This window comes from Antennarius striatus, chromosome 5 (assembly GCF_040054535.1).
Source record: "Antennarius striatus isolate MH-2024 chromosome 5, ASM4005453v1, whole genome shotgun sequence".
Lineage (NCBI taxonomy): Eukaryota > Metazoa > Chordata > Actinopteri > Lophiiformes > Antennariidae > Antennarius > Antennarius striatus.
The window spans coordinates 5,479,123-5,498,753 of NC_090780.1; the positions used below are offsets into that span (position 1 = coordinate 5,479,123).

At 38.6% G+C, this 19,631-nt stretch overlaps 1 protein-coding gene across 3 annotated transcripts in view; it reads right to left on the minus strand.

The window, feature by feature from the left end:
* Nucleotides 1-19,631, minus strand: part of LOC137594909 (eukaryotic translation initiation factor 4 gamma 3-like) — an 87,368-nt gene that overhangs the window by 14,725 nt on the left and 53,012 nt on the right. For all 3 annotated transcript variants that reach the window (XM_068314538.1, XM_068314537.1, XM_068314539.1), the window contains exons 13-24: nucleotides 19,415-19,491; nucleotides 18,105-18,393; nucleotides 17,853-17,977; nucleotides 16,558-16,677; nucleotides 13,484-13,639; nucleotides 13,101-13,298; nucleotides 12,459-12,605; nucleotides 12,094-12,330; nucleotides 8,585-8,689; nucleotides 4,344-4,482; nucleotides 3,970-4,073; nucleotides 1,473-1,563 (exon numbers count right to left, since the gene is read on the minus strand). In XM_068314538.1, coding sequence (XP_068170639.1) covers nucleotides 1,473-1,563; nucleotides 3,970-4,073; nucleotides 4,344-4,482; nucleotides 8,585-8,689; nucleotides 12,094-12,330; nucleotides 12,459-12,605; nucleotides 13,101-13,298; nucleotides 13,484-13,639; nucleotides 16,558-16,677; nucleotides 17,853-17,977; nucleotides 18,105-18,393; nucleotides 19,415-19,491 — 1,788 coding nt within the window. The remainder of the gene's footprint in view (nucleotides 1-1,472; nucleotides 1,564-3,969; nucleotides 4,074-4,343; nucleotides 4,483-8,584; nucleotides 8,690-12,093; nucleotides 12,331-12,458; nucleotides 12,606-13,100; nucleotides 13,299-13,483; nucleotides 13,640-16,557; nucleotides 16,678-17,852; nucleotides 17,978-18,104; nucleotides 18,394-19,414; nucleotides 19,492-19,631) is intronic.

Here is a 19,631-nt window from a genome sequence, read left to right on the forward strand (position 1 = left end):
ATCCTCTCTGTACATTTGAGGCAACACATTTTGAATAAAGTGTACTTGTACTCTGAAATTGATGTAAAATAGTATAAAATGGGATCTTTATGCATGATATAAACAGCTCTCCCAATTGGAATTTGCTGTCTGACAATGCTGTATTTTTATGCCGATTTTATATTATACATTGTAAATAACTTGACTAACTAAGTGACTAACTAAGTGCCAATGGGCAATAATGTCAGTGAAAAACATATTTAAAATTTTAAGCAAAAAACCTGTTATTTTCCAAATAACAACAATGTTTGTTTGGCCCCAGCTCCTGCCTCATCCGCTGATTTCATGATGATTAAATTAATGACACAAGTCAATGGCACTGCACCAAAAAGAAGTATGGTACATGGTCTATATAGTATAATTTTTCAATCTTAACTATTTCTGTCATTTTTCACAAAAACGTAAAATACGACTACAAGGTATCAATATTTGGCCACAGTCAGACTGGCAGCCAAACTTTGATTTTTAGCCCATCCCCATTAAAAGCAGATGGTTCTTCTGTAGTCCGAACAGTCACATACCACGCTCCACAAAAGCCAGTGCGCACTACGGAGCATGGATAACGCCTCCACTCCTACATTGTTGCTAAGGCAACCTGTCAGATCGACCAATAATGTTGCCCAGTCTGAAAAGAGCAAGATCCCATTTGAAAACTTACTAAAAACAGTATGAACAGTCAGCCCTAAAAATCTGATATGAAAAGGAATGTGATTGGAATCCGATTTGCTTGCAATCTGAATGCAGCCTTTGTTATACTTGGTTTTGGGCATAATGCCACTGGAAATATACAACACTGACCTACTGTAAGTTGAAAGCTACAATCTGATCATCACTACTCATTTTCACCACTGAGTTAGACAGTTCCACCTGCCATGTAACCTATTTGGAACAATTATGACTGCATTAGTTACATCTCAAATATTGACGTCAGGAATTTATGATATGCAGTAGATCTGAGATAATGTGGTATAATCCTTGATATCCAAGTTGCCTTTCAATGGATTCCACAATGAAATGAGCTTGATTGTGTGATTTCCATATTCCACATTCTTTTAAGGGCTGTGTTATTTTGCCTACTTGTTTATTCCATGTTTCAACTGGATGTTATCACACAGACAAAACAAACTAACCTGAACCTATTTTTAATTTATGTCCACAGATGTCCTGATATCCCAATTTTTAACATTTTTTTTAACCTAAAAACAATGGTATAGGTTCTCAGTTAAATATGTTAGTATGCACCTGATCTAAGGGGGGTAAAAAAGCTGCAACAAGTGACAATGATGTACAGTAAATAACATCCTTTCAGATCAGTTAGAGATCTTGAGGACTCTGGAGACTTGAATTATGCTGCCTGACCAGTATGGAATTATTGTGTTTGCTTAAGTTTTAATAATATTCAGGCAACTCATCTTTTTAATTCAAGCTCTTACCCAAGTCGCTGGCCTTTGCTCCTCCACTGCTGCCCTTCACCCATGTGACCTGAGCCCGCGGACCCAATTGAATCTTCTCATCCATTTGAGGCTGCAGAAGAAGACCAAGTTAGAAGACTGTGGAAAATAAAAAGTCGCAGTGAAATGAGGACAACATTTGACAAAATAAATGGCTTCAACCTCAATGCACATAATTGTCATGATGATGTTCCAAGCTGTCAGAATACCCCCACCAGAGTTGCACGTAACGTTTTGGGTCTGGTTCATGTCTTTAGTCACTGTGATCACTTAAAAGGCAGGCACCAACTTCCATATTTTCAACATTATTCGACTTACATTAATACAATCTATCATGAAAAATCTCTTGTATAAAAAGTTAATTTATTCTCAGTGGAAACATCTTTTTACACTCAATATACTGAGCAAACACAGAGGCCGGGGCACGCACACACACATATACTCTGTTGCCTCATAACAAGAAGGTTCCAGAGTTTGAATGTTCTCCTTGTGTCTACGTGGGTTCTCAAACTTCCTCCCACATCCAGAAACATGCAGTTTGGATGAATTGGTCACAAAAAAATTGTCTATGAGCATGAGTGTGTGTGTTTCTCTTCAGTGTAACCTCGCCATGAGCTGGTGTCTTATCTGGGATGTATCCCGCCTTTTGCCCATAGCCAGTTGAGACCTGTGACCAACAAGGGTCAGTAGGCAAAACGATTATTATCATGTCATCTACAAACAAATGGACAGATGATTTAAGTGTGGTGTGTGGTGTCTACAATACTACTGAGAACATTTCATGTCTAAAGCAGGGGGAGTTTGGACTAAAAAACAAACCAAAAAAAAAACAGGAAAAAACCCAAACACACACAATAACGGAGATCAGATGAGGCCAGGAACAAACTGGGTGCACACATGATGAGCTACAGGATTTGTCTTGATAATGTGTACACACTTATCCACTATGTAAAGAAACTTTCTGTTCAAAGAGCAGCGGTGAGTGGTTAACTTGTGAGTGATGTGGAAAAACCCTTCAAGAGTGCAAGAAAAGCTTGTGACAACATGGGAAACAACCTCACATTCATTTAAGTCGCTTTCCTACAGGCACACAACTTAGACTCAGCAGGCAAAGCAGGATGCAGATTACTAAAGAAAAAATGCCGCAGGGTATCCCAGATCTAATATTGATCCTTGATCGCTTTATATCAACACAAATCAGCTTAAATCCAAGTAAACCCTGATGTCGTTTTTTTTTTTTTTTAACAGACCATCCACATCTGTAAAATGTACGTTTTACACCGTTACTACGAATAAATATGTGTATTGTGAGTGTCAAGGCAGTTATCTCTGTAGGTGATGCATACAATGCACAGTATTTGTCAGTAATATTAACAGGAATGCCAATGAGATTTTTCTGTTACACGCTTAAGTATGCTAAACCCAAGAATGCTGTAGGCTGCTGCAGTATTCCAACAAGTCAATGTCAACACAAACCAGAGATCACTTTTTTAACCCTTGATCCTAAGCTGCAAGGTTGATCTACAGGTCTGGAAGTAGCATTATTCATACAGTGATACCTCTACTTACGAAATTTTCTACTTACGAAATTTCTCAGTAGGAAAATATTACCTCTTCTTACGAAAGAAATTTAGACTTACGTAATATGAAAACACAGTATCGGCTGATACTCGAATCTCCCACAGGTTTCTGAACTCAACATTCTCATAGCTGCTCTGCCATTGGCTATTACCTATTACATATCTTCCTGGCATTCCATTGGCAAAGAGGGATACCACTCCACCTCTGTGTGGAGCTAGAACGGTGCTTATGGAGTGTCTTGGCATTCGACCCTTGAGGTGTTCTGATAGTTTTGCGCAAATATAATAACTTTGCCAGTACGTATTTGCTATGGACCCCAAGAAAGTGACGCAGAAAAGAGGAAAAGACGAAGAAAAGAGTTTTTTTGTCCATACAAACAAAGCAAGAGATAATAGAAAAGCATGAGAAAGGGATGCGTTTGGTTGATCTCGCCAAAGAATATGGCCAAAAATCTACAATCGACACGTTATTAAAACAAAAGGAAGTTTAAGGAGTTTAAGGCATCGCGTGGGTGGTTGGAGAAGTTCAAAAGGACGACTGGAATTCTCCCTGTTGTTCGGCATTGTGAGACAGGAGCGCATGAACCAAAGAGGGCAAAAAACAATGGGGACAGCTGTTAAAAGGTAAATGACCGTCATTATTATTCTTTGTTTTTTACGTTATACACAACTCATTTATTGTGTAATAATCTAATTGTGACATGTATTTGTTACATGTTTTGATGGATTTTTATGCTTTATAAAACATTTATGACGAAATTTTTGTGGACTTGGAATGGATTAGGGCATTTGCATGGAAAACGCGTCTCTACTTACGTATTTTTCTACTTACGTAATTTCTTACGGAACCAAAAATCTCGTAAGCAGAGGTACCACTGTATTTAGACACCACATCTCACCTTGGAGATTTTAGGGATCTTGGTGGGATCAATGGTCCTGCTGTTCTTGGTCATGGGCACAGTGTTCCAGGTCTCTTCTCTATGCACACGCTGATCTCTTGAATCTACAAGGCCAACAAGACACAGGCAGTTCTAAAATGACTTCAGTGAAGAATTAAATAACTTTTATGAGATTTGACTGTTTCTGCTCCACAGAATGAAATACTATGTCAGTTAACAGATGGTAAGCAGTAAGGGGCATCCTTTCTACTGTTGGGCATGAGAGTATCTCTGCAGCCCATAAGGAGAGGAAGACTGCCTGTGTGCTTTCTGAGTCTGAGTTTCTGTGTAGCTGTGTGACTAAGCCTTAAAGAGGATTTGGACTGCAGGTTGACCTGGCCGTCTCTTGCTATCCTTGGAGAGCAGCTGCTGGTGGACCTTTCTCTGCTCCTCCTGCTCTTCAATTTTTGCCTCCTTGTGGATCTGCTCGATAGTTTTTGGGCCTTGGTCAGCTCTCCGTGAGATCCAGTTGTGCTGAAAGAATGACAGGTACCATAATAATTGGAGAACTACTTCAAGCAGTGGAATTCATCAATGCCAGTGGTCCCAACCCCCGGGCCGCGGACCGGTACTGGTCCGTGGGCCACACAGAAAGAAAAATTATTTACACTACTTCCGTCTCATTTATTTCGGAGTTTGAAAGATTGTTTATTTTGAAAAATTACCCGATTCTCCGTTACATCCGTATACGTCAGTGGTCCTCAACCACCGGGTCACTGGGTGCCTGGCGGCACAGAAAGTTTGACTTTCTTTTTTTTTGTTGATTACCTGTCTAAAGATGTTTTATTTTGAAAAGTGACGTCGGAATGACGCACAAACAAATACGTTTGTCTGTTCTGCTTGACAGGTCTCGGTCACGTATCGAAAACCCTGCTTCCATTTCCAACCTCCTGTCTTTGTGAAGTGGGATTTTTTTGCATTGACCATAAAGAAAACCAAACTGCGGAGTAGAAATGATCAGTATTTCTCCTACCTTGAGAATGCAAGGATTGTAAATCACTACAAATCAAAATAAATCTCATCGGTGCAGCCACTTGAATCTAGTTATTATTTTAATTATTTCTTATTTATTTCGTTTAGGGAGATGTTGATTATCAATTTATGAAAAAAAAATTGTTTATTGTCCGCTGATGTCTGCATTTTACATAGAAACCACCGTGGCTGATTTATTATTAGACTAAAGCTGTCCTGGCATCATTAGCAATTGTTGAGCAAATGAAGGCCGGTCTGTGAAAATCTTGTCTTGGCGCAATAAAGGTTGCGGGCCGCTGATCTAAACAATCTAAGCCTTTCCAGATTCACTGAGCATTCAGTTAAATAGCACTGAGTGCTATTTAACTGTTTTCCATTACATGTCTGGAAAAGGTTACCAATGCATGATAATCCTTAGTTTGGTAATGTCTATCAGTCAAGATGAGTATGTTGTATAATATGGTGAACAAGATGAATATGGTGTACGTTTCTGAAACACTTCAGAAATGATGTACAGAGGACATCTTGCTAAACCGTACCGCCGTCACTAATTAAGTATAATTTTGAAGTTGAAGCAACTAAAAAGACCGAATAGAATTGTCACAAGATATTACGGATACAAACAAAACAGCTAATTAAATACAGTAAAGTGTTTACATTTATTGATAAACCTGTGTATAATGACATGGCAGTTTGTAGATACAAAGACGGTCAAAGTCTCCTAACTGAGCGGTCCCAACCTTTTTTGCGCTACAGACCGGTTTCATCTAAGACAATATTTTCACGGACCGGTCTTCATTTGCTCAATAATCGTTAATGACGCCAGGACAGCTGTAGTCTAATAATAAATCGTCCGCAGTGGTTTTATGTAAAATGTAGACATCAACAGACAAACTTTTTTTCATAAATTGATAATCAACATCTCTATTTCGTCTCCGTAAACAAAATAATTATAAGAAATAATAACATAAAAAACTCGATTCAAGTGACTGCACTGATGAGGTTTATTTTGAAATTTGGCGACTTACAATCAGTGCATTCAACGCAGGAGAAATATTGATCATTTCCAATAGAAAGGTGAACAAGTCAATCAAATGATAATTACAAAAATGAGAATTAATGGATGGGGACCGCTGATCTAGGGGTAACGGGAGACAATGACACCTGAAGTGTGTACCATATGTCCGGTGTACTCCGCAGTTTGGTTTGGTTTTCAGTCACAGCAGAAAATCGATTCACAAAGACAGGAGGTTGGAAATGGAAGCAGGGTTTTCGATACTTTTTGGGCGATCTTAGGATAGTCTGCCTTGACTTTAATCCAGAACACTGGTGCGTTTATGGGTGCTTCATTGTGTGTGTTGATAACCTGTCACGTGACCGAAACCCGTCAAGCGGGACAGACGCATGAATTTGTCAGTGCGTCATTCCACACAGATGTCACTTTTCAAATTTAACGTCTTTCAGACTCCGAAAGAAATAAAACGGAAGTAATGTAAATAAATTCTTCTTTCTGGGCGGCCCGGTACCAAATGACCCACGGACCGGTACCGGCCTGGGGGTAGGGGACCACTGTCTTAACTGACTGTGGTAGATGTCAGATCAATATACTTGTGTATCTATAAAATGCTCTACTGCGTAGTTTACATGCCAAAAGTCATGGCAGCCTTTCATTTTGTTGTTCAAACCACCAAGCAACTAGATGGCAGTGTTGTGATACATCATACAATTTCCTCCGGGATTAATAAAGTATCTATCTAACCCTTCTGACTCATCCACTCCAACAAAAAAATCAACAAATAGATGAAGGAGAAAGCTGAGATACAAACACAAAGAGCATATGCACAGGAAACAATATACCCTTTTACAGTATAGCAATATGCTAAACTGTTACCCCTTTATCATGTGATGTGGATCACATTGTCACGCAAAATTATATTTTATTCTTCCAAAATGTAGTATTAAGCTAACTTATGGTTTTAAAAAAGTGGAGACTACAACCCCTGGCAAAAATTATGGAATCTCTTGTCCCAGAGGATGTTCATTCAGTTAACAGTACATTTTGTAGGGAAAAAAAGCAGATCAGACATGACGCAAAACTAAAGCCATTTCAAATGGCAACTTTCTGGCTTTAATAAACACTAAAAGAAATCAAGAAAAAACATGGCCGTCAATAACAGTTACTTTTTTAGACTAAACAGTGGGGAAAAAAAGAAATTCAATTCTGAGGAAAAAAGTGTGGAATCATGAAAAACAAACAAACAAAAGGGTTAGGGTTTGGGTTACTTCCAACACCACACCACCTTTGGGTTTTATAACAGGTTGTAATTCTTCATCAATCTGGCCCTCACTCTCTCTGATTGCTGTTGCCAGATCAGCTTCGCAGGTTCGGGTCTTGTCCTGAACCATTTTCTTCAACTTCCACCACAGATTTTCAAATGGAGTGAGATCTGAATTATTTGCAGGCCATGACATTGACCTCATGTGTGTCTTCAAGGAATGTTTTCACAACTTTTGCTCTATGGCAAGAAACTTTATCCAAAAACATCTTTTCAATTGATTGTTAGAAAAGTGGCCCAAATGTCAACTTAAACTTGTGCATTTATTGAAGTTGACAGCCCATTTATCTGATATGTTGCCCCATGTCACCAATGACTGGAAATGTGCATGTTTTCTTTCGGCAGTCTTCTTCATAAATCTCATTGGAATGGCACCAAACAAAACTTCCAGCATCTTCATTTTGCAACCTTGTTGGTTTTCGTTTATGCATTAATGACAGATTTTGTTTAGTTTTTTGGCTGTAAATACCTTTTCCTTTAGGCGGTTTCTTACATTTCTGTCACAGACATTGACTTAAGTTTCTTCCCACTTGGTCCTCATTCGTTTGGCTGTGCATTTTCTGTTTTCCAGATATTCCTTTAAAAGTTATCTGTCTTGATGCTTTGATGTCCTCCATGGTCTACCAATAGGCTTGCCTTTAACTATCTTCCAATGTTGCTTGTACTTGGTCCAGATCTTAGACACAACTGACTGAATGACCAACATCTTTTGCAACACTGGATGACGCTTTATCCTCTTTAAGAAGTTTGATAAGCCTCTAGTGTTTCAATTGACATTTCTTGTGTTGGAGCCACGACTCATGTCAATCCAGTTGGTCCAAAAACTCTCCAAGGTGTGAGCAGTCCTTTTCAACTGCAGACTAACAACAGATCTATTCTGGGGTTTTGGGAATGAAAACTTACAGTGACATCATTTTCCCCCAATGTTTGGTCTACAAGTCATTTCTTGATTTCTTTTTGTTTTTCTTGAAGCCAGAAAATTGACATTCTGTGATCTGCTCTTTTCCTACAAAATTAAACAACTGAATGAAAAACGTTTTCCTAAACTGGTGATTCCACAATTCTTGCCAGTGGTTATATATACACTAATTAAATTCACTAATTTAATTAACGGCATTTTACCATTTTATTTTGTTATTATTCTTCCAAATCTAATGAAAACGCATTCAAATTCAGTTAAAAGAGCAGTTACACACGCATTCAGCAGAATACTACCAGAGTAATCACAAACTCGCCAGAACATGAAAAACGTACATACACTCACTCACCAATCTTAAGTCAATAACATCCTGCAACATAAACCGTATCCGCGATGATGTCTTCCTCTCTTTGACAATTTTTTCCATCTGATTGAAGTACTGATCCATTCGAGGCTGAGGAAAAAAGAAGAGGCAAAAAAGGTTAATTTAAGAGATAAAGGTTTTATTTTATATTTATTTTATATTACTGACTGGATGGTAGATTTGAGGGATTTTTACATTATTTCATTAAAATTAATTTGTGTTATTACTTGCAGCAGGAGCTGCCATTAAAATGGAACACTGGAGCAATAGGAACATAAACCATAATGGCTGAAAAACAAAATCCAATTAAATGGAATGACCTAACATGACAATTAACAAGTCCACAATATGACCACATTAAACATGACAACACTTATCTAAAGGACAAATGAAAGTCTACACTCTGAAGACAAAATTTTGATTGTCTATTTGTAAATAGAGCATCAAAACTTAACAGTGAGATATCTGTGATGGAGAAAATGTTCTTGCAGCAACAACTTAGTAGGTTGTTTGATGTGGGCATTTGTCCTATAATTAAGCAAAAGTGTAAAAGTGTATGGAGGAAGGAACCATCTGACCTTTGATGATGTGATACAGGAGGTTGCCCATAAGTGCTCAACCAAAAGATATTATACTTGTGTGTGTGTGTGTGTATATATATATATATATATATATATATATATATATATATATATATATATATATATATGGTTTATTCTAATTTAAACTGCTTCACTTTGTCCTGTGTCTTGCATCCAAAACCCAAAATGTTATTGCAACCAATTACCTATAATTACAGACAAGTATTGACACTGCCATTATTGAAATAATCAGTGACCCAAATTCTAATTAAAATTAGGTCTTTGTTATCAATCTTTCAGATTAAGCATTGTGTTTGATACAATTGACTATGAAATTTTATTCAGTCAGCTTCAAAAGAAAGGTAGAAATTCTGACTCTTAGGACATTCTGAAATCCTGTCAAAAATAAAAACACCAGGTGTTGGGCAATATGCATTCATTGTGTGAAATTTCATTGTTATACGGTGAATATAATGGTTGCATAGAGATTTGAAATACCATACAGGCTACATCCCTGACTGTTTTACTCTGCCCTTAAGAACACTGAGAACTGCTACTGCATTAATTGAAATTTCCAGAAATGGTCAAAAGAAAGATCCTGGATGCAGCTTAGTTCATTTATACTGGTAAACCAAATATGTGGAAGATTTGAGCAGTCAGTTCCCAATTTTTTTTTTAAATAAAGGTTTTCTTCACTTTAGCATGTAACAAGCTTTTAGATTCTGGAAATATACCTGATCATCATTTTCACCCCGTAGTACACCAATGCAATGATATTAGAATGCTGTTTTACTTCATCTCATATTGTGTTTTCTATATAAATTATTTTTATTCTAATTTAAGTAATTATTCTGTATTTTTTCATTATATTATTTTTACTCCTTTCATTATACCCATCTTTTTTATCTCTACTTTTACTGTTGTAAAGTTGCCATGATTTCAAGCGGAAAACAAATTTAAATGACACTCAATATTTAAACTGAATACATAGTATGTTAAAAAAAGTAACTCAAATCAAATAAAGAATTATATAAATCATATATTTGGAATATGATTTTATATTTTGTATAGCTTGCATATTACAGACTAAAAACAAATATTTAGGACTTGTTCACTTTTTCACCAACATGTTAAAATGACATCACTCTCAATTTCACTTCAAAACAAAAAATAAAAAAAAATAATGAAGCTGCATAAAAGCACCAATTGATTTTCCAAAGCTGTTTTAAGTCAATCCACTGGACGTTAAGAAACTTCTTGAAGACGTTTTGTCTCTCATCCAAGAGACTTCTTCAAACTGACTTAAACAACTTTGGATAACCATGACCTGGATAACTGAGAACCTACACAGACACCAATTAATTTCAATTACAGGTAACTTATAATAAAGACTGGAAGCAAAGGGAAAACTTGACTCTTTTCAAATGTAACAAAATCCTCCAACCACCCACCAAGTTAAGCAGTGCCAATCTTTTAGTCTAATTTTGTCAACAGATACAGGTAGTCCTCAACCTACGAACACAATTGGCTCAGTCTGTTTGTAAGCCGAATTGTTCGTAAGTCGTTATTAAATTTCAATCTATCAATGCCGGCGGCATGGTGAGGCTGCTGTCGTCCGGGTTCAAGTCCTTCTTAGGCGGAGTTTGTATGTTCTCCCCGTATCTGCGTGGGTTCTCCGGCTTCCTCCCACCTCCAAAAAGATGCAGTTTGGATTGGTTGGTAGTCAAAATTGCCCGCAGGTGTTTGTGTGTGCGTTTGTCTTGTTTTCCTTTCATTTGGCTCCATGGTGTACTAGCAAATGCACCCATAATGTTCCCCAGCCTTTCGCCTGTAATCCACTGAAATAGGCTTCACCAAGCGGAAGAAGTGAAAGAAAATAGATGGATTGATGAATCTTGGGGGTGGCAGTGGCTCAGCGGTAGAGCAGACGTCTTAAGACCAGACATCGGCGGTTTGAATCCTGCTCCCGCCAGACATCCTTGGAGATTGAGCTGACAGTGGGAGGTGTCAGCTCACTTCCAGGCCACTGCCGAGGTGCCCTTGAGCAAGGCGCTGTCCCCCCCGACAAGGGGCTCATTTTGGGCACACCCCGGAGTCGCGACTCTTCACTCTGCCTCCCCCATGTACTAATAATTGTTGTACTAACTTCATGCCTACAGGCCCCTAGTGTGTTGTGTTTGTTCAGGGGTCTGTACACGACATTGTATGCATGGTTTGACATATACTGTATATGCATGTATGAGTGTAAAGATAATTTCCCTGTAGGGGATCAATAAAGTTGACTTTTTTTCTTTTCTAATTGCCCTTTTAGGTCATTTAAATGTCATTAATACTCTAAATATGAAAGTAATATTCCTGCAGATTTAACAGAAACAGTCACAGGGCATAAAAACAGCACAAATGAAATGAAATACAGTCCTAGCATAATGTAACTTACCTTCAAAGTGAAGAAAGAGGAGACGGAGTGTGGAGTTATTGCTGGTGAGAGGCAGAGTTGTCATCAGAGAGATTGTCACTACTACCACTATAAGGTGCCCTGCTTTTGCCAATACCACTAGCACTAATCTTTGGTTTATTAGCCATGATAAATCGTAAAGTATCCAATGGAGTATGAAGCCTGACCCATTGAGATGATCAGACACGTCCAAGAACAAAAGGGGGATATGAGTGCTGCTCGGTGTTGGTTGCCACAGAAAGGAAAACTACAGTAGTGAGATATGGCAGCGCACGGTTGCTCGCATCTATGAATGTTTGTCGGATGTTTGTATTTGAGGACTACCTGTACATGGGAGATGATCTCAATCTTCAGCAGAAAACAAAAGAAAAGTATAACAACAAAATATTGAGCTTTCCCTTAAAGCACAGACCCGGACTTTAATGAGTTTACTTAGTCAATGTCCTTCTCAGCCTCACCTTGGCCTTCTCGAAGTCAAGGTCTTTGCCAATGGTAGTGAGCAGCCGGCACAGACACTCCAAAGACTCCTCGTCATGATTTTTCAGCAGCTTAACCACACAATCATGCATGATTGGTTCTGTCAACATCTTGAGCTTGAAAAGCTCCCCGATGAACTTGATGTTGCCAATGGAACGCCGCCGCGCTTTGTCCTTGGCATCCTCTAGCTCTTCCTGAAGCCTGTCCCGTTCTGTCACCTTAGGGGACAGAATGAAACACAAATACCTCACCTGTAAGATGTTTCATTCTCTTTTCCAGGGACTAAAACTGTTTCAGTCTAGCTCGAAATGTGTTGTCACACTTGAGCTGTTTATAAATGACATACCGATGCAGCAGAGTCCAGCTCTTTCTGCTTCTTTTCAAACACCACATCATCCACCTTGTCTTTTTCAAACTCCTTCTGGCAGCGATTTAGCAGCAGTTTGCGAAAGTTCACTGTGGTGTTGGGTTTGTCTGCCATCTGCACTTTGAGCTGGACATGAACAGAACACATAAGCATATTGAAGCAGAGGTACAGAGATAAACCAAGTAACGAAATATTTATGTTTAAAGAACACTGCTTCAAATGTGACTACAACACCAGGGTCCTACTGTACTGGTATACAAAAGCCTTTACATTTGTGGATTATTTCAAATTGTTTTTAAGTATGCTATGCAGTTATTTTCAACAATAACTGTTCTGAAAAATCTCTCCAACAGTGAATAAATACATAATACTGACCCACTTCAAAGAAGGCCAATATTAGGTATTTATTCACTATCAATACATTAAATTTTAAATTGTGTTAATGCTACCTTCTTTCCCGATACTGGAAACATTATTTGTACACATCTTAAAAAATGCTGACATTATGTCATCAAATTGTCTTAAACAGCAGAGTGATTCAAAATATTGCTGACACAAATACACCTCCCTTTTCTCCAAAAGTTGACCTACTTCCTGCATTCTGACAGACACAGAGCTTACTGTGGCGAGGCAGCGACACATGTTTCCATAGGCAACAGAAAAGCTTGGTTCATCAATGGCCTTCTCAAAGACCAGGTCGATGACCCCTTTGAGCCTTTCTTCCGTGTCAATGGTCAGGTCCGTCACCTGCTTCATCAGCTGGTTGAACTTCTGAGGTGTTAGCTTGTTCAAGATGCTACGCACCTTCCTGAAAAGCTCCTGAGGGAAAATCAGGCACAAAGCTAGTTCACCACAGGACTACTTTAAGAATGAGAAACAGTCGGACCAAAAAATCTGACACTGATGTGTGCTGGTAATGCCTTTCTTTCCTAAACATGTCATTTGGTTACCGTTCTTATACTGCATGTGTCTTTGTACATATCTGCATGTAAATTTGAACCCACCTTTGTTTTTTGGCTCTCAGAATCCTCCATTGGACCCTCCCTTTTCATTCCAGGTTTCCATGCATTCTCTGATTTTTGCAGCTGAACTTCATCATTTACCGACACATTCATGATAATCTTTCTGGGTGGAGGCCTCCGAGCCCCGATGTTCATAAGCTGTGGATGATAAGGAAGATGGAATTCGGAATGTCATAAAGCAGCAACAGTAGTAGTTAAAACGAAATGAATTTTGTTTTAAGGTCCCATACTATGCTTTTTTAAATTCATGTCGTTCAGCTGCCAGATGCCCAACTACTCTGTATTTGAATATCTTGCCCCAAACTGATCCGTGGTCCTCATTATCTTTGATTGAATATTGATAAAATCACTTTCGCTCAAAACGCTGTGTAAATGGGCGTGCCTCAGAGCTCTCTCTCTCTATGAACAACTCCCTTCCCGTTCGGGTTCACGTGTGTTTTGTTTACATGTGCCACGTAAACGCTTGCCATAGTCTGAAACTAAGTAACTTCCCTACTACGTATTTTATTCTTATTTTTTATCAGGTTTTTCACTCTTGTTTTCCATGATATAACTTAATTTTTCGGCGGAAAGCGCAGAGCTACTGTCTCAGTTTGCTGAATAAAGACTCGTGGATCATTATGTAAACATGATGGCTGATTGACCTCAGACCGGCGGAGGATTTGTAGACAAAAACACAAAGTGTTTGCACGTGGGATAGAAATCAGTGGAGATGAGAAGACAAGAGATGATTATGGACAAGAGGTAATTAAATCTGTTTCCAGGCAATCATCACAGACAACATTGGGAAGTCAAGCTAACGCAGTCTAATGAAACATTGGATGTTACCGGAGAGGTAAGACCAAGGCTTTTTCTTGTATTCGAGAAGTATATTGAACTGTTGGTTGTTTCCGACTTTATCTCTGTCCTCCAATCTATGTCGCAGTGACAAGGAGGACCAATGTATCAATTATTTACTCATACTCAAGCAACTGTAACACACTCTCTCTCTCTGTGTATGTGTGTGTGTGTGTGTGTGTGTGTGTGTGTGTGTATGTACGTTTGCATATCCCCCATAGGCTGGGAATGAGTGATAAATTCACCTCTTGATTTCTACCTGGATTATTTTACATGCGCAGTTTAGGTCAGTTGAACGTAACCTTGACTGGTGACAGTGAATGCCTATTAGGCTCTAATTAAAGGCTGAGGCTGTTTGCTTTGGATACACCCAGCTCTCAGATCACATAGAAAGCTGCTTTTATTCATGAAAAAACAGACAACAGTTTGGATTTTAGTAGTTTCTTCATCTGCTATGAAACTGGTTATGTGTTTACGATGATGCTGAGGATAATATTTACGAGGACACACACACGACTGAAGCGGAGCTAACTACTTAGCCATATGCTAGCTGACTTGAGCAGCTTGTGAGGAATTTTCAGCGTGTAGTTCTGAGCAGGTCATTACCACACACTGCTACCTTAGCCTGAACACGAACTCCATCGGGGATGACCACGCCCTTTACTGGGTGGACATGTCAATCAATCAAATATGTCTCAGGATACATCAATCGCTCTGTCAATCATTTGGTTTGTGACATCCCAAAACCAAGTGTTCAATTTTTAATACATAATTTTTTAATACAGTGCGCCTTCGTTCTTTGTGGTTAATGCATTCCATGAACCACACGCTATTAATAAATTCCACGACAGAGCTATGATTTATCTTATTATTTACGGTAATTTAAACGTTTATGAACCTCCCTATACTGATATTAAACCACCTTCTTTCTGTATTACCTTTTCCACACTCTTATCGACTGTTTAAAGCACTTTTGTGTCTCACGTACGTCCGAGACTCACGGAACCGAGCGCACTTCCAGATGCCGTCAGCAAACATAATGCGCGTACGGTATCACATGACTGCCTACCAAAAAATCCGCAATGAGGTGAAGTCGCGAGCTTTGATGCATGAATGGGCAAGGGCGCACTGTATATCTTTTGATGCAGGAAATATTTCCGGATTATATGGGGTCGGGTTAGGGAGGACCACTATGCATATGAAAACACCTGAAAACGTGTTTTTCACAATAGGACCCCTTTAAGTGTCAATATAATTATGAGAGCAAAAAAAAAGTTTGTTTTTTGGTTGTCCAAAGATTTCATTGTTTAATCATAAAAATATTTTTCAAGTGGATAAAAGTTTAAAGTCTGTCATTTAAAAATAATTGAAAAAAATACTTGTGAATTTGTTTTATTCAATATTTATTGATTTTGCATTCAACACTGGTTTGCATTCCACTTAGTACAAAGGTGGGGAATGAGAAAAATGAGGAACTGCTAAATTTTAAAGATTTTCTATTTAGCCATATCACTTGCAGCATGTTCAGAGACAGGGCTGCAGTTGTAATTCAGCATTTTTACAACTTCTAGAAACTCAAAGGTTAGTATTTAATTGGGAATCATAGGAAGGCCTTTCTCCTATTACTGAAGTTTCAAATCAGAAGGCTCATTTAGTTAAAAAAGTGAAAAAGAATGCACCAGATGTTTGTATAATATATGATTGTATTAAGCTTATGATAATGGCATGCAATCCCTGTGATATTGTTTCACTAAGCTACTGCGATATCACAGGAGTTATTTCCATCCAGTAATGCGTTATTTTTTCATCAATTTTTGCATTGATGATGGTGGGATCTGACCGCTGGGCGAAGTCATCTCCAGCACATCCCAAAGTTGTGATGGAGATGGCTGGGTGACTTTTTTTGGTGGCGACAGTTTGTTTGGCCAGGCAGTGTATTATAACCATTGTAAAATAGAGTAAAGCCAGATGCTAGTTATATTTAGTCTTGTTCTTCTCTTGAACAGCTAGAAAAAAATATTACACATTTGAATAATCTAATTGCCATTGATTTATGGTGATTTGCCATTATTTTTTCTGAAGGTAAAACGCTGCTTATCATCAACAACTTGACAGCAGCAAAATATCTATTTAATGCACAGAAAAATATATTAACAGCGTTTACAAAAAGTTGGAGTTGTAAAACTCCTGTGGACATTATGAATGCATGTGTGACTCACTGATGAACCTCGTCCTCCACCCATCTGCCTGCCAAATTCTGCAAAGGCAGGTGTGAAATCAGGTCCTCTGGATATAGCCCTGGAATCAACCACTCGAGACGGTAACTTGTTTTGGTTCATCTGCACAATACAAATGCACAAAATATCATTATTACACACATGCATTACGAGAACTGGACAGCAGGAGGAGCAGTGATCTCCCAATATTAGTGGCACGGGGGTGACAGAAGTTTCTGTGTGTGTATGTGTTTGCATGTTTCTAAACCATTGGTCATTTAACAGTGATGTGCAGGGGTGCTGAGTTAACAGATTTTGGTTTGTGTATTTTCAATGATTTGATAATAAACTAGACCTTACAGGTCAGCCTGTTCTCTGAAACAAGTCAGAACCAGATGTGGGGGGTGGGGTGGGGGGCTAGGGTTTTGAGGAGAGTAAGATAGTTGTGGGAGGAGACACGAACAAATCCAGTTCTACGTTTTTCTGCTGTCCTTGACTTCCTCTCTACTTTCCCAGAGAGAAGTAATTTTTCCCTCAAATAAAATGAACTGTGGGATTACACATCAGCTGCTCTCCGGTCTCATTGTTCTTTTTGGGAGGTAGACGAGGGGCACACAACTCTTAAAACTGCCAAGTGTGACATAATAGCAACGTCACTTTAATCAAAAGAGCATTGCAGCATGCTCTATGCTCCACTCAAAATTATGTGTGGATCAGAGTGAATGACCCAAATGTCCTTTGATATAAGCTTAACAAACAACCATTATCTGAAATACTTCCTGCCTACGTGAATAACAAAGAAAAGTTTTTCCTGACAGGGTTCATATAAAAAGAGGGCTTCAACTGCTGACATTCATTATTGATTAATCTATCATTGAATATCTTAGTCAGTTTTTAAAACTTTTTATAATGGTGAATAATGGAAAACATAAGTCAATCATTCTAATAATCAAAAATCCACTAAATTCACAATATATTGTTAAAAATAAAGATAGTAAATATTTGAAGGGAAGAAGCCACAGGATGTTTGGGATCTTTGTTTCACGCTCTTAAAAAATTGATGCCATTTTTTTGTTAATTTTGTGGTTTGAGGTCTCATTTGTCCAGAAACCTTTCCAGTTGCATTTTCCCTTAAAAGGCTAAATTCAGGGAAGGCCCTCCATAAGTAGTTGGTCATCTGCTAAGTAAAAACACTGTAGGAATAATATCCAGCAATTTGATACACCTTTGAGAGGTTTAAAAATATTTGGTGCCGGGAGTACTTACGCAGACCAATCAGCACCAAGAGGCTGACTCACCTTGTCCAACACCACATCACTAATGGGTGGGAGCCCCTCAGGTTTCAGTATGCAGGCAGACATGAACTGGAAGCCCAGCAGGAATTCCCGATTATATTGACGCTTGCCAGTGGGTTCGGACAGGTCTGGACTCCCAAGTAGAGAGGAAAGACATAACAGTAGAAAAGCATTATGTTGTTGTTCTAATGATTTGCTTGTATTGTATATTAATTGCTTGTATTATTACATTAACTTAATGAGGCCCTCTCTGACCTTCAATATCTAGCATAGCCCCTGTGGAGTTCTCCTTCTCTCCGACGGTGGCACTGCTGTCGCTGCTTTCTGTCTCTGAAATGTGTCCTGCCCCATTCCTCATGGGCTCCATCTCAGTATCCCCATTCTCCTCAAGGGCAGCGGGTTTTCCATCAGGCTCTGGGCTGCTAGCAGGGGCTGGGGTAGGGCAGGAAGCTAAGACTGGTGGTGGAGATACTGGGATGCCAGTCAGAAGAGCTGACTGAAAGGCGTGGTTTCCAGCAGGCTGAGTCACTTGCCTGGGCTTGTCCTGTGTGGAGGTAAGACAGCTCTCAAATTCATATGAATTGATACAAGCGAAATAAAAAATCTTGCTGTGATGCATCGTTCGTAACGTCTCTTGTGGGAGATTTGACTTGGCAGTTCAAAGTATAAAACTAGTTAAAACATTACTTCATGCAACAAGGTCAATGAGCTAAAATAGACCTCATCTGCTATGAGGAAACAAATACAGCAAAACAGCAGGAATGGAAAATTAGTTCTGAATAGAAACGTGAAAAGGCAGAAGTGAAAAAGATGTTGACAGGCAAAGAGGACAGGAAGCTATGAATAAGAGTAAAACAGGGAATATAGTGAAAGATTAATGAAACACGGAGCATCATTTCTACAAATCTGAATAATTTCTCATGTTTTCTTAGTTTTCTATGATATTGTCATTTTTCTTCACCATGAATGCAACTGCGAAACATTTTTTATTTAAACCAGCGTGGCTGAATTGAATTTTGGTCACCTGTAATGTTTGTTTGTAATGTAAGGTTTGTTAATTTCTGTGCAATAAAAGATTTCTTAACTCATTATGGCTGTTTAATGACTCCTAAAGAGATGCCATTCATAAAAGTCTGTACAACCAGTGGTGTAGCAATTCGCCCAGTTTCAAGCCAAGGAGAGCAGAATAAGGATTTTTCATAAAGTGGGCTGGCTAAACACTGGAGATGATGAATAACTACTTGATGTTGTTCTTGGATGATACAAAACACCAGTCATTTATGTGTTATCCCAACAGGTGGAAACATTTAAACTTTTTTGCCCTGTGCCTTTTCCCTCATCTCCCTCTCATCCAGAGAGGGAGATGAGGTGTCAAAGGTGTCATTCTGTGTCAAAGGCATGTCAAAAAGTCTCACAATAAAGTTTAAATAGGGAAAATAGAAACACACAAGAGTTGAAGTTGAAACCACTTAAACTTTGAGGTCATTAATGATAATTGTATGTATGTAGCAGACATTTGACTACTATCCCAGGTCTTATTTCTGTTCTTCGGTCTCTATTCTTACCTCTTCCAGAGGTGCATCTCCAGAAGCATCATTTGGTTTCCTCCACATCTTTGGTATAGCAGAAGCTATCTCATTTACTGCAGCAAAATACAAATGCAGTAGCATGAAGTCAGCCACTGCTGATAGGCAAACAACACAAACATAACAGATTTAAAATGCTTCAGTGGAAAGCAAGTATTTTTTTGGTTTAGATGTAAAAACCTGTAAATGCACATTT